The sequence below is a fragment of the Pan paniscus genome, chromosome X (genome assembly GCF_029289425.2).
Source record: "Pan paniscus chromosome X, NHGRI_mPanPan1-v2.0_pri, whole genome shotgun sequence".
Lineage (NCBI taxonomy): Eukaryota > Metazoa > Chordata > Mammalia > Primates > Hominidae > Pan > Pan paniscus.
The window spans coordinates 132,826,868-132,842,361 of NC_073272.2; the positions used below are offsets into that span (position 1 = coordinate 132,826,868).

The 15,494-nt window shown below is 47.3% G+C and overlaps 1 protein-coding gene across 1 annotated transcript in view; it reads right to left on the reverse strand.

The window, feature by feature from the left end:
- The window catches only part of GPC4 (glypican 4), a 114,543-nt gene extending 100,490 nt beyond the window's left edge, over positions 1-14,053 (reverse strand). The window contains exon 1 of the mRNA XM_003814499.6: positions 13,023-14,053. Coding sequence (XP_003814547.1) covers positions 13,023-13,182 — 160 coding nt within the window. The 5' untranslated portion in view covers positions 13,183-14,053. The remainder of the gene's footprint in view (positions 1-13,022) is intronic.
- Between the last annotated feature and the right edge of the window lie 1,441 nt (positions 14,054-15,494).

Consider the following 15,494-nt stretch of genomic DNA (forward strand, 5'->3'; position numbering starts at 1 on the left):
TCAAATTCAGTTTAAAGTGAACTCATTTCACTACTCCCCTTTAAAAAAAATCTCCCCATAAACACAAAGAACTAATCCTTACCATAACCTCCAACATCCTGGTGACAGGTGATGTTTAAGGACCATTTCTAAAGTACATTGGTAAAAAGTTGTCTTATTTTGCTTTTTAAAATCTTAGCACGGGGAAATCTTCTATAATTAAGGCAATTTAAACAATAGTAGATAATAATTTGACTATAAATTGTAAGGAATGTAATGACTGCTTACTCTGGCACCAAAAAAACAGGACTTTCTGTGAAGTCACTGCCAAGAAAAATGATACTCCCACTCAGACTGGACCACTGCAAGTAGTAACTGCTAACCACATGCTTTACCCTGCAGTTTGCAAGGACACAGTGCTCTGTTTTCATCTCTGACCAAACACCAGACCGAAAACTCAATGGAGACAAATGTGTGGTGAAATAGAAACAATAACTGAAGGAAAAAAAAATATTCTGGTGGCTTAATGCTTGCTGGGATGATGACGTCAAGGGTTTGGTGAACTAAGGAAACGTCTACAGTCCAAAAGAAACCACTTCCAGCCTGCTCTGGTAGGCAGAAGGTGAACAGAAGAAAGAAGACAGGCTTTAAGAGGCCTGCAAAAGCCAAACTGACAAAGTGGCTTTGCGAAGAAAGGACTAGCATGAAAAGAATGGTTGCGACGATGCAGAGATCAAGTCCTGACCCAAACCTCCAGGAGAAGAAGACAGAAGTGAGCACCTAGTAGAAAGGCTGATGCAACAAAAAGGGGCAAAGGTAGCCTCTTCTAAAAGCACCTCTGAGGCCAGGTGTGGGGGCTCATGCCTGTAATCCCAGCACTTTGGGAGGCCGAGGCAGGCAGATCACCTGAGGTCAGGGGTTCGAGACCAGCCTGGCTAACACGGTGAAACCCGTCTCTACTAAAAATACCAAAATTAGCCGAGCATGGTGGCGGGTGCCTGTAGTCCCAGCTGCACAGGAGGCTGGGGCAGGAGAATCACTTGAACCCAGGAGGCAGAGGTTGCAGTGAGCTGAGATTATGCCATTGCACTCCAGCCTGGGCAACAAGAGTGAAACTACGTCTCAAAAGGAAAAAAAAAAAGAAAGAAAGAAAAAGCACCTCTGCAGGCACAGCCAAGTTCCTGCTAATGTCTGGAACAGACAGCGTAAGAAGTAGCAACCATTTGTCTACCGGGATTAAAACAAACCACATGAAATACTAAGCGCCCACCTCCAAGCAAGCCAAGAAAGAGCACCATGCTCTAGGTTAAGGGGTAAAAAAACATGTTTTCCTTTTCCTTTCCTTACTTAGGCATCTAGGACTGAATGTATGCAAAAGTTAAAAATAAATGAGATAGCTTAAAATAATTAGATTTAAAAAGGGTTATCTTAGCCTGTTTGGGCTGCTAAAACAAAATACCAAAGATTGGGTGGCTTCTAAACAACAGAAATTTATTGCTTGCAGTTCTGGAGGCCAGGAAGTCCAAGATCAAGATGCTGGTAGATTGGGTTCTGGTAAGGGCATGCTTCCTCATAGAGGGCCATCTTCTCACCGTAATTTCATGTGGCGCAAGTGTTAACGGTTTTCTCTGGGGCCTCTTTTATAAGGGCACTAATCACATTCATGAGGGTTTACCTCCCAGAGACTCCACCTCCTAATACCATCACCTTGAGGGTTAGGATTTCAACATATGAATTTTAGAAGAATAGAGTAAGAGCACAGCAGATATGAATAAAAATATCTCGTCCTGGAATGAGTACAGAAACAAAAAGTCATGCTTAACGTTCCTGAGCACCTACCACATGCCATGCAGTATGTTAGGAACTGGGGATACATGGTCTCTCAGATCTGGCATGATAGGGCACATAGAGCTGCCTTTTTTTTTTTTTTTTTTTTTTTGACAGAGTCTCACTCTGTCGCCCAAGCTGGGGTGTAGTGGCGTGATCTTGGCTTGCTGCAATCTCTGCCTCCCAAGTTCAAGCAATCCTTGTGCCTCAGCCTCCCGAGTAGCTGGGATTACAGGTGCATACCACCACACCCCAGCTAATTTTTGTGTTTTTAGTCGAGAAGGGGTTTCACCATGTTGGCCAGGCTGGTCTTGAACTCCTGGCCTCAAGTGATCTGCCTGCCTCGACCTCCCAAAGTGATGGGATTACAGGCGAGAGCCACCATGCCCAGCCAAGCTTTGCTTTTTTTTAAGGTTCAAATAGCTACATAGTCAGACACTATCCTTAACTTCTAGTGTTTCTTATGATTATACATTTACCTAGTTTGGTAAATGTTTACAAGGGAAACCAGTATTCAAATGTGTCACCCTTAACGAGGAACCAACTGTTGTTGACTTCAGGTCAAAACTCAGTTCCCTAAACTGACCACAGCAGGTAGTACAGTATCAGGAACTAAGTTGAACCTAGATGTTCTAGAGGGCTTTCAAAAGAAGGTGCAGAGGGGCCAGGTGTGGTGGCTCACGCCTGTAACCCCAGCACTTTGGGAGGCCAAGGTGGGCGGATCATGAGGTCAGGAGTTCAAGACCAGCATGACCAACATGGAGAAACCCCGTCTCTACTAAAAAATACAAAAATTAGCTAGGCGTGGTGGGGCACACCTGTAATCTCAGCTGCTCAGGAAGCTAAGGCAGAAGAATTGCTTGAACCCGGGAGGCGGAGGTTGCAGTGAGTGGAGAATGCGCCATTGCACTCCAGCCTGGGCGATAGAGCAAGACTCTGCCTCAAAAAAAAAAAAAAAAAAAAAAAAAAAAAAAAGAAGGTGCAGAGGGGCCGGGCGTGGTGGCTCACGCCTGTCCCAGCACTTTGGGAGGCCAAGGCAGAATCACTTAAGGCCAGGAGTTCGAGACCAGCCTGGCCAACATGGTGAAAGCCCATCTCTACTAAAAATATACAAATTAGCTGGACGTGGTGGTGCACGCCTATAATCACAGCTACTTGGAAGGCTGAGGGATAATCTCTTGAACCTGGGTGGCAGAGGTTGCAGTGAGCAGAGATCATGCCACTGCATTCCAGCCTGGACAAAAGAGTGAGACCCTGTCTCAAAAAAAAAAGAAGGTGCAGAGGAACAAAATCATAAACCACAAGCTCTGAGGTGGAAAAGCCACTGAATTAATAATATACAATTTTTAACACATTTTTTAAAATAAAAAGACAAAGTGACACGTAGATTGACTCCTTGTTGATCCAGCACTCTTGGGAAACTGGGTGCTCTAGATAGGTAAATGTGTAAGTTAACTAAATTTCCCCCTTAAGGGTAGTTTTCATATTTTGAATATTTCCAATAGAACTTTTTTTTTTTTTGAGACAGAGTTTCACTCTTGTTGCCCAAGCTAGAGTGCAATGGCTCAATCTCGGCTCACTGCAACCTCCACCTCCCGGGTTCAACTAATTCTCCTGCCTCAGCCTCCCGAGTAGCTGGGATTACAAGCATGTGCCACCACGCCTGGCTTACAAGCATGTACCACCACGCCTGGCTAATTTTGGCATTTTTAGTAGAGACGGGGTTTCTCCATGTTGGTCAGGCTGGTCTCCCAACCTCAGGTGATCCGCCCACCTCGGCCTCCCAAAGTGCTGGGATTACAGGCGTGAGCCACCGTGCCCAGTAATGGAACTCTTTCTAAAATGTACTTTCTGAACTTTTAAATCAGAATAAGCCAAACACCATTATTTAATACTGTAATGAAATATACTAGTGCCCTCGATGATTATGGTTACAAAGGTGGCTTTGAGCATTCGCCCATTCTAGGAGATCCAAACTGCCAAGATCAGCAAGTTCTGGGTCTCCCGTTCAGCTTCTGGTCATCCTCCAACTGTCCTCTCTCACTTCTTCCAGATGTCAAGTCTTACCTGCCTCTAACACGATCCCTTCCTGTGATTCCCATCGGCCCCCAACCAATACCATTTGCTACTTCTAATCTGCCATAGACTGGGAAACTGGATAACCAAAGCATTTTATCTTCTCACGTATAAACCCTATCTACCTAATTTGAATGCAAGTTCCTCAAAAGCTTGATTCCTGCTTGACACCTCTTGGAATCCCCTGCACCCAGCATACTGCTCTGGATACAGGAGCCATTCAATGATTGCTGATAATAAATTTCTGAAGGCCTTTTCTCCACATAGAATGCATGGGCTTTATGACAGCTGTTTCCATCATTTGGCTTTTCTGCTTACTTCCACATTCCCAGCTGTGTTCTGGATGGTTGCACCAGCTAGAAGCCTAGGGATTTACTGTACTTCTATTTCTTGATAAGATACTTGAAGAGAATAAACACATGGCAAAGAGGACATTAAAGTAAAGGATAAAGAGATTTATTTTAATTTTACCAATAAAGAAAAAGGGAAGAAATATCACCTAGCATGTTGACACTTAATCAATAAATGACAGCAAGGCTGGATTCTGTTCTAATTCTTTCCAAAGTATTCTCATTGTGCTTGTCTTATGTCTCTACCTGCAGCAAAGCAGCACTCAGTTGTGGTTCACACTTATATCTTGATTGAAAACATTTTCCTCCATGCTTGACACACCTTTCTCTTAAATCCAAGTTAGCCAAAATTAAAACAACCATGCACTGATTCTAAACTAAAGGCTTTATCTCAAACAATACTTTGTGATGAATCTCATTGGAAAATTTAGAATAATAGAATCTCAGAGATGGAAGGGACCTAGGCCAGGCATGGTGGCTCACACCTGTAATCCCAGCACTTTGGGAGGCCGAGGCGGGCGGATCACGAGGTCAGGAGTTCGAGACCAGCCTGGCCAACATGGTGAAACCCTGTCTCTACTAAAAATATAAAAAATTAGCCAGGAGTGGTGGTGCGCTCCTGTAATCCCGGCTACTCAGGAGGCTGAAGCAGGAGAATCACTTGAACCCAGGAGGCGGAGGTTGCAGTGAGTGGAGATCATGCCATTGCACCCAGCCTTGGCAACAGAGCAAGACTTCGTCTCAAAAAAAAAAAAAAAAAAGAAAATTAAAAAAAACTACCATGGGCCAGGCACAGTGGCTCACGCCTGTAATACCAATACTTTGGGAGGCCAAGGTGGGTGGATCACTTGAGGCCAGGAGTTCAAGACCAGCCTGGCCAACATGGTGAATCCCCATCTCTACTAAACATACAAAAAATCAGCCGGGTGTGGCAGCACACACCTGTAGTCCCAGCTACTCGGGAAGCTGAGGCAGAAGGATCGCTTGAACCCAGGAAGTGGAGGCTGCAGTAAGTTGAGATCACGCCATTGCATGCCAGCCTGGGTGACAAGAGCAAGACTCCATCTCAAAAAAAAAAAATATACACACACACACACACACACATCCATCCATCCGTCCATCCATCATGGCCTAGTCCTTCCTGAAAAAAGTATAATTTCATTGGTATGGGGTGGTACCCAGGCATTAGTATATTTTAAAAGCTCCTCAGGTGCCAGGTGGTTCAATTTCACCCCATTTTTCAAAGAGGGAAGAACCTCACCAAAGGTATTTGACAACAAATTTGCCAGAGTTAGGCTAGAACTACTCATCCTAACAAGCCATGTCTTCTCCATGTAAACTACTCCATCTACAACAGTGGAGTCTCTTCCCTCCCTCACTCTCCCTCTCTGTCCAACTATCCCCACCTATCTCAAAGTAAATATATTTTCTGAATATTCTTTGCCTTAGAATCCCATTGCATAATTTTTAAAAACCTAAATGATGTATGTCTGCTTCCCTGTATCCTCATGCTTTTTTTTCCACACAAAGAATCCCGAGAGATCAATCAGGCATGGTTTACCCTTAAAGAAGCCATATTGCTTCTCCCCAGATAGGTTGGACTCAACCTACCCTTTTCACCATTATTATCACACATGCCATCTTTCAAATCCCTTGCAAGATTCAACTTCAATTCTCTGTCAGCCCACTTAATTTCTAGTTTGTACCTGGGCCTTGTCAAACCTAGTGGACTTCCCTCTTCTGGCTTAAACTCTTTGTATTTTGTGAAAGATGCCTTTTTCCCTGAAGCAGCCTCTTTTACTCTGCCAGTTAGTCATGCCGGGTTCTTTTTTTCTTCCCCCGAGCAGTTGGTCTTTTTGATGTCTGGCACACATTTATCTGGGCTTCCAATAAGATGTTTTTACATAGTTTCCAGGCTTCCTGGAGGTTATTGACTTTTTTAACTCTCCCATTCAATTTTTTCCCCTAATTTCTAACATTTGTTAGAGTTTCTTTCTCAAAAGTTGAATACCTGGCTGATGCAGCTCTTTGATTTTTCTCTCCCACCAGATTGCTGAATTAAATGCATCAGAACTTAAACATAATATTTCAAATTACCTCCAGGATGGAATCGCTTCATGCATTTTCTGCACTTTCATGTTCTCTATAGTAAGCAACAGATGTTTAACCAAGTAGATTTGAAAATGCTAGTTTTTACCTGTTTGTATTTTAGTATGTCTGTTTATTTATATAAAATATTCTGATACCCTTTAAAGCTTGTGTTCTTCTTGGTAAAGACAATAAACTTGAGTTTTTTTGTGTTAAAAGGTAACTGATGCACACTGAACAGTTGCATGTGGTAAATTTGCTCTGAATTGCCTAATCACAACAGTCTCAACTGTTCATTCTTTAAAGAAGTGTATCTCAAGGCATTAAGAAAAACAATTCTGAATCTTTCTGAAAAATTCCTGGCCAGTGCAGTAGTTCATGCCTGTAATCCCAGCACTTTGGGAGGCCGAGGTGGATCACCTGAGGTCAGGAGTTCAAGACCAGCCTGACCAACATGGAAAAACTCCGTCTCTACTAAAAATACAAAATTAGCCGGGCATGGTGGTGCATGCCTGTAATCCCAGCTACTCTGGAGGCTGAGGCAGGAGAATCGCTTGAACCAGAGGCGGAGGTTGCGGAGAGCTGAGATCGTGCCATTGCACTCCAGCCTGGGCAACAAGAGCGAAACTCTGTTTCAAAAAAAAAAGAAAATCCTATAAGCATTCAGTTATTAATGAAGTGGTAAAGACAAGCACTCCCCCAAAAGAATAAAAACGTTCTCCAAGCTATACCAACATATGCATATTTACTTTAAATTTATTTCACTTCAAAGTGTTTAGATACAGGCCTGGAATGGTGGTTCATGCCTGTAATTCCAGCACTTTGGGAGGCTGGATCATCTGAGGTCAGGAGTTCCAGACCAGCCTGGCCAACATGGTGAAACCACGTCTCTACTAACAATACAAAAATTAGCCGGGTATGGTGGCACACGCCTATAATCCCAGCTACTCGGGAGGCTGAGGCAAGAGAATCCTTTGAACCCAGGAGGTGGAGATTGCAGTGAGCTGAGATCACGCGACTGCAATCCAGCCTGGGCAACAGAGCGAAACTTCATCTCGGAAAAAAAAAAAAAAAAAAAATTAGCCAGGCGGTAGTGGCTCATGCCTATAATCCCAGCTACTCTGGAGGCTGAGGCAGGAGAATTGCTTGAGCCTGGGAGGCAGAGGTTGCGATGAGGCAAGATCACGCCACTGCACTCCAGTCTGGGCAACAGTGAGACCCTGCCTTAAAAAAAAAAAAAAAAAAAAAAAGTGTTTAGATCCAAAAGATTCCTAGGAGATCAACAGACCATGGAATGACAATCTATCATCAAGGCAGTATAATCTCATTGTAGCACTAGTGTCTGACAGAGAACACAATAGAATTGGCTATGTTATTCTCCCACTTGTTTAACAAATATTGCACTGACCTACCACACTTGGTACTGCTACCCACAGACAAGACGAGGAGTTGCCATCTTTGCCCTCAAGTTGCTTCCAGTTGAGAAGACAAACACGTACCTGCACACACAGTTAACTATAATACAAGGCAGTTATGTACAAAGACCATGGACTGGTTCCAACAGGGAATTAGGAAGAAGTGGGCACATAACCCTGGAGAGTTCAGAAGTGACTCAATGAAAGAAGTATCATTTGAGATGCTTGGAGCCACTGAAGCTCAAAGCACAGGAATAACTCTAATCAAAGCAGTGATGTAAGGAAATTAAGCTGGCGATGTTCAGGATAGAACAGGGATTTAGGAGGGGGGGACAGACAAGAGGCAGGTAGACCAGTTAAGAACTATTTAAAAAGAGTCTGCTGACAGACCTCCCTGTCTTTATCTCTTGCCTCGCCAACCCTTAACCCAAAGAGCCACTAGTTATCTTCCTAAAACAGCTTGACTGACGACATTCCCCTCCCTCAGAAACCCTCATTGGCTCCTCAATTGTATTGTCCAGGAAATACAATTTATATTCCTTCTACCATTAACACTAGATTGTCTATGTCTGGGTTTGACATTTTGTCTACAAAAGATGTGACTGGATCCTCTCCACTATAACACGAAAATTGTGCTGTTTTGATGATGGTCTGTTACTAGTTAGCTGAAGGTCCTCCCATACTTTATATCTCAACAACCTCTACGGGAATAGAGAAGGTACTTTCTTGTCTTACTATCTGTACAACATAGCATGAACCATACTCTAGAACAGATAAGACCTGGGTTCAAATCCCACCTCTGTTATTCATTAGCTATAAGATTGTGAACATATTTCATAATCCCTTTGAATTTGTTTTCTTGTCTATAAAATGGAGATGATAATTCTGATGTCATATGGTTGTTGTGGGTTTTAAATGAGACAATCATGTAAGTTCCTTGGTATAGGGCCAGGCCCAGAGAAAGCATTCAATAGCTACGAACTCTTATCATGAGGCCAAAATACATTTTTAAAAACATAAATAAGAAAAAAACCTCAGTGCTAAAACAGTTAATGTCATTGGGGAGCCAGAGAGACTCACTTCCAACTGCCTCAGATTAACGCCAATGTTGTTTCCCTTGTACACATAACAAAAAACTTCCTTTTTCATTCCTCAGTCTAGTCTCCAGTTAATCCTGAAATTGCATGCAACCCAACGTGAATCAAATAAAAAAGGAAAACAGTAATTATGCTGAATCAGACATTTTATATTTATATGTTCTAACCAGAGACTGAGCTGCATAAGCCAGAACTTTAACTAAATTCTTTTTTGAACATGTCCAGAAGATACCTCCTGTAAACTACTTGGGACAATTTCTACAGTGATAGGCCCTGTGGCTCAATTCGACCCTCCCCAAGTGAAACACAGAGCCAAACTGATGATTCCAACAAAACAGGAGATCACAGATTCATTGCAAAATCCAACACATTACTTACGGTGGGGAAGGCGGAATACAAATCTTAAAGACACATGCTGTGTGTCATATATAATCAACTCACTATTAGAAAGTATTGCTACCTCTCCGACACACATACACACGTACTTTTTTTCCACGTAGTCATAACAGCTTATAGGAGTCCTGGAATCCTTTGTGCATGTACATATGTATGTGTGTGTGAGCACATGATCATAGGTGCATTGCTCATGAACACAGAAGGGAACAAGAAATAAAAACTCCAAAACTGCAACTAGGGCACAAAGTTCTGAGTATCATTCAATGTCATTGTGAAGAGGACCTTTGGCAAGTTCATGAACGCTTCTAACCCATTGCCTCACTCTTAAAAACAATTTCATCATAGATGAGTAATAAAATGCCCATTGTTGCATACCCTTTACCTTTGTCTTTATGGAGGGAGGCATAATGAAAATGGTTAGATTTTTAAACTTATCTTCATTAGTATTTTCATTTTTACTAGTGAACTAGCTTTACCCAGTTAATATTCTATAGTATTAGAGTCCTAAATCCCTTCTCTCTTTGAAATGCCTGGGCACTCCCTTCTCGTCATCTGTATCGCTTGTATGGCACTTATCACCACTGTGTTGTATTCTAATTTTGTGTGTGCGTGGCTTATCTCCTTACTAATAGGAAAGGTCGTGGTGGCAGAAGCCCCTCCTGCCTTTCTTGCTGTCTCCACAATGCTGAGCAGAGGATACTGCACATAGTGGGCGCTCCACAAGTACATGGCCATTGAAAGCTGAACAAAAACATAATCTTTGTGTTAAAGATCCCTTTTGATCATGGCACCTGGACTCAGCATTATTTGAAAAGTACAGGGGTCAAGCAGACAGGCAATGCAGGACCTCAGTTGGAAGCCCTGTCAGCATGATGTACTCCCTGACACCCTTGAGAGCACATCAGATTATCCTAACTATGATCTATAAAGACTGAGACTCCTCCAGAACATGGAGTATTCTTAAAGCCTGTTCAAACCTCTAGAAGGCAAGTGCAAGGCCATCTGGAATAAAACATTAAACTTGGGCTGAGCCTGGGGCTCAATGAGCTAGGTACCCAGACTTTGTGATACTTCACCTGGAAAATGATCCTGGGTGTTTTGCACTGAAAAAAGCACATTCCCCATCCCAGGCAAAGTGCCTGGCAATTAATCCATCCAGACCTAGGCTGAATACAAGTCACTATATTGACTATCCCCCTTAAAAAATGACCAAAATTATCTGAGTGTAGCTCAGAGAAGACAAGGCTAATGTATGCATCTGGAGAGGCCAGGGTGATGGTAAAGATTACGCCTGTTTCTATACTGGCCGTCTAAAGGTATTTACTTGGGTCTGTCTGTGTTGTGACAGTGTCCTAGACTCAAATGAATGCCTCTAACACTCCACATTTTTGAGCCATTCAGTCATGCATTTTTGTTATTGTTGAAAGTGGTGCGAAATTGCACTGCATGAGCTAAAGTCCTTGGTGGTCTTCCAAGGATTCCAGCTAAAAAGGCACTTCCTTTGTTCCTCAGGAGAATGCAGTCCAGTAGGTCATTCAAAAGGGGAAATAAAAGCAGCAGCCCTGGGAGGGAGATGAAGGACAAGACAAAAAGAATAAAATGTTTTGCGTGTGAGCACATTAGCTTCCATTTCCTGCTGCTGGTCACTAATAACTCCCCTATCTTTGGCATGGGGGAATGTCCAGATAGACATATATGCAAAATATCCCTCAGGTGATTTCTGGGGATGATGACAATCAAAGGGAACACCTAGCACAGAGTCTCTGAGCACCCTTCAAGCTTCCTTTTTCCTGAGATGCTGGCTGGGGAAGATGCCCTGCCACAGCGAAAGACTGCACAGAGCAAAGTTGGGGAAACTGGGGAGGGCAGTTTCACAACCCCACTCGCTGAATGCCTGCAGTCAATATCAAAGGCACATATTGTTTGCATGAGCAGAAGATGAAACCTTGTCACATTCCCATTAAGTGCAGAGCTGCATCTACCCCTTCAAAATGTGGGAATGACAACTGTAACCTTCACGCCAATCATCTCCGCTGTGCCCAGGCCTAAACTGTGCAGGGCACAAAGGCCCCAGGTTTGACCTGCAGAGTCCCCAAGCTTCAGCGGCTGCTGGTTCACTTCATTTTTTTTCTGGCGGGGCAGGAGGAAGGGAAAGAAAGAGGGCTTTTCAGGGCTCTACAACCAATAAAATCGTGCCGCTTTGAGGACATACTTGAGCTCCCCAAAAGACAGGCAGCTGAAGGGCAAACAGTGTCTAATCAGTAGTGAGCATGTTATTTGGTAACTGCCAAGGTGCAGTGGGCGCCTGGGCTGCTCCAACAATTTCTTCGCTTCTATTTCTAGACAGACGCCAGTTACACTCCAAAAGTGCCCAGCAACTTCCCTCAATTACCTTTGTAATTTATATGTAATTGATGACTGCACTTAATCTCCAAGGTTATTAATAGCCCTTCCAAAAAATGACCCCCAAATCTTCCTAAGCCTTTGGAAGCGCCTGGTTGAAATTACAGTATTTCCTTTGCTGGCTGCCGGCCCCCTGCCCGCCCCACCCGGAGACCAGCACGACAAGGCAAAGGCGCGCTCCACTCACTTCCATGAAAGGTTCGGAGTGGAGGCTCAGCCCCCCCCCGGGCTCGAATCTCTCACTCCTCCGTTAGATTATGCTGGCCACCAGCCAGCTAGATTCGTGGTGCTTTCTGAGCCCCCAGGGCGAACGGGCTACCTGCGCGGCCGGCGGGGCTGCGCGCAACAGTTGGCCGCTGCTAAGAAGACAGTGCGACCCGGAGGGGACCCGGCCGGACACCGCCGCCAGCTTCGCTGGGAGGGACGCAGGGCACCCGCCGAACGCTGCCTCCCCAGCGCTCCGAGAGGGGCTTTCACAAATACCCCCATACACCCCCCATCCCACCCCACCGGCGCCAAAATCCGGTGAACTTTCTCACAGGCTAAGCCGTCTCTATTTGCATAACCATCTCCAAACTGAGATTCAGGTTTCCTGTAATCAGTCCTTTCAAAGGTCTGTAATTGAAAGTGCAATTAACCCTTAAAATGAGGTAAGAAAAAAGAAAGAGGGGAAAAATACTCCTCTGGTCCGATACCTTCCGGAAAGTAGGAGAGTTCCCAAAAGTCAGGGTTTGGAGGGGTGGAGAGTGGGGGTAGTCGTTTGCTTTTTAAAGGCGACTTCTGAAGCGGTTGCGGCTACTAAAACTCCTAATCAGTGTCAGCGGTGCAAGAGAGGCGGGGAGAGAGTTTTAAAAGAACATCAATGAAACATCAATTCAAGTTCCACGTTTTGCGACCCCCAGAATCTAGCAAGCTCCGGGACGTTTCCCTCCACCACACCCCACTGGCGACCCCCACCCCCACCCGGCCTCTCCTCACCCATACAACAAAGCGGGGCGTCTTATAAGGAGTTCAACCCGGAAAAGGAGAAGTAGCCGGTGACACGCACTTTGAGGGCCACAGTCCTCAGGGGCTTCCCGGGACGGCGAATAATGCAGGGGGGAGAGGAGGAGCGGAGGCGGGGAGCGGAGCGCGACAGTCGCACCGGGCAACCCGGCGGCGCCCCTCCGCTCGCAGTGCTGGGAAGAGGGGAGCGCTGCGCCCGCGGGGAACGTCCTGCGCCCGGGCTGCCTGGCTCTCTCGCTCGCTCGCTCCTGCCCTCTCGACTGCCCATTTCTCCCTCTAGTGTACCTGCGTCCGGCGCAGGGGGCGGCGGGGCGGGGGAAGGGAGTTGCAGCCTCCCTTCCCGAGGTGTCGGTCTCTGCGCCCACCTCCCGGGTGTGCCCACCTACCGTTGATCTCGTGGAGGGGGGCATCGTTCTTGTTGAAGCCTTTGGACACGTAAAGACGTCGCACTTCCGAGCAACTTTTCGACTTGAGCTCGGCAGCCAGCAGCGCGGCGCTGAGCACTGCCAGGGTGCAGAGAAGCGCGGGCAAGCCGAACCGTGCCATGGTGCGGGCCGGGGCGGACAAGTTCCCACCTTTGGGACCGGACGGGAAGCGGCGCTACGGCAGCGGGCCGAGGGCTGGAGGAGTCGGGGACTAGCGAGTGGAGCTGGAGGGAGAAGGAGTTGGAGTTGGTGGAAGAGGCGAGCAGGCGGAGGAGACGCGGGGCGAAAAGTAGAGCTGGGCCTCGCGTCAGGCAACGGTCCCCGGTGCCAGGCGCCGGGCCAGGGGAGAAGGAGGGCGTGGAGGCGGCGCGCGGCCCAGGGAAGCAGAGGCGCAGGCCGGTGACCTCGGGGTTTCGCGGGGCAGCGAACCCGGCAAGCTGACTGGCCGGCGAGGCGGGGACGCGGGGAAGGAGGGAAGGGTGGCAGGCGCCGCGGGGACCGCAGAGGGTGTGGGCGGCGGCGGGCGTTCGCTGCGCGCTGCTTGGGCTGCCCTGCGCTGGTCCGCTCGTCCGGCTGGACTCGGCTCGTCTGACTCTGCCCTCCGCCGCGCGGCTGTGCCCTTCTCAGCTCTGCCGCTGATTGACTGGCCGGCGTGCGCGGCGACGCTCCGCAAACTTGGCCAAGCGGGCGGCACTCGGGGGGAGGGGGCGGGCGTCGGGGGGGGGCCGGAGACAGGCGGGAGCACGCTGGGCCGGGCCGGGAGAAAACCTGGAAGCCGGGTTGGATCCGGAGCGGCCAAATCCACTTCCTAGGGGGCCGCACCGGGCGCCGGGCGCTCCTTCGCGTGACACGCCCCACCCGGCTCCTCCTTCCTCCCCTCCTCCTCGGAGGCGGGGAGCCAGCCCACCGCCCCCCAACCGCAAAGGGAAGGCCAACTACTCCGGGCTGAAGGGCCCAGGTTCTGGGGAACGGGACGGCCTGGGACTTGTCCCGAAGCCCACGTCTGAGCCGCAGGCCTTCTTGCGCGCGGCCACCTGACCCGCCGCCTATGGGCAAAAGCCGCGCGGAGCCCTCCCGCCGCGATATCCGCCTCCCCGCTGCCATCCCGCACCCGCGGACGCTCCTATCCGCGCAGCTCCCGGGCTGGGGGGGAAGGCGCATTACTCGCATTGTTTCGCTGCAGGCAGCAGGGGGATTTGGGGCTCCGAGCTCGTCCTAGAGCCTCACCTGGTCTCCCCAGACCTGCTTCCCATAGGACGGTACTCGTGAAACACCAGTTTGTCCAGGACCCCATCAGGCATTCTCCTTCCCGCATCCGCAACACTCCAACCCCTCGACGCCACTCCCACCCCCGACCTGGTTCTACTACAAGTCTAACCGAACCCTGAAGCGGGAGAAACCCCCAACCGCGAGGTGAGGGGGCAAAGACAGGGTTGACCGCAGAGATCTTGGAGACCATTTGGCCCAACCCTTCCTTCTATTAGGTAGGGGAACTGGGGCCCAGAAATGGGAAGCGACTTGGTAAATAGCACGCCGGGGAAGGGGGCGTCCAGAACCCGGGACTCTTGACTCTCGAATTTCATGGAATAATGGTAGCCCAGGACCCCCAAACCCCCTACCCCCTCAAGCCCCTTGAGAGAGAATGACACCCCTCTGGGACTCAGTCCCCACTTTTCCACCAGAAAACTGGAAATGGGAGAGACTTCCCATCTTGCAAGCTTTGTCAGATTCCATTAATGAGTGTTTTTTTGAAGCTCCCAGCGCTCCTTAAATGAAGGGAACTGTGCAGCTCGGGAACTTGTCATTACCGTTGTTATTGTTACAATCTGCTTTAAGAGGTTGGGTTGAGAAGTGCCTCAGACACCTCGGGAGTGTGCTGGGAACTGGGCAGATAAAAAGGGCTGGAACTTATTATTTGGCTAGACTCTCAATTCCCATAAAATTACATAGGGCAAAGATACGAACCATCATTACAGTTATCACCCTCAGAGGGTTTGTTGAGACTTTCTCCACTGTTGTTTGTAAACCACGTTGACATGGCTGGCTATGAGGAGCTGTTATTTTGAATACCTGCTTGCAGACTCTTCTACATTTTGTTAACAGACTATCAACACGAACAGACTGTGTGACCCGTCTATAACTGTGACTTCCAATTTCTGTGGGCTGGCTGAACATTTAACTCTGAAACTAGGAGAGCAATTTTTTTAATGTGCAAACTCAAGTACAATTGAATTTCCTGCCATTTTCAAGACTTTCCTTAAACTGGTAACCATCAAGTCCTGAAGGCATTGCTAGGGCTTAGCTGAGCACTTTTAATTTTCATTGATTGATACATTTACTTAAAGATGTTCTTCACCAAGGAGAATATGCTCTGAGATGCAACCAGCATTATTATAAAATGGAAGCCAGTGACCGTAAGAGAGAAAATGATAC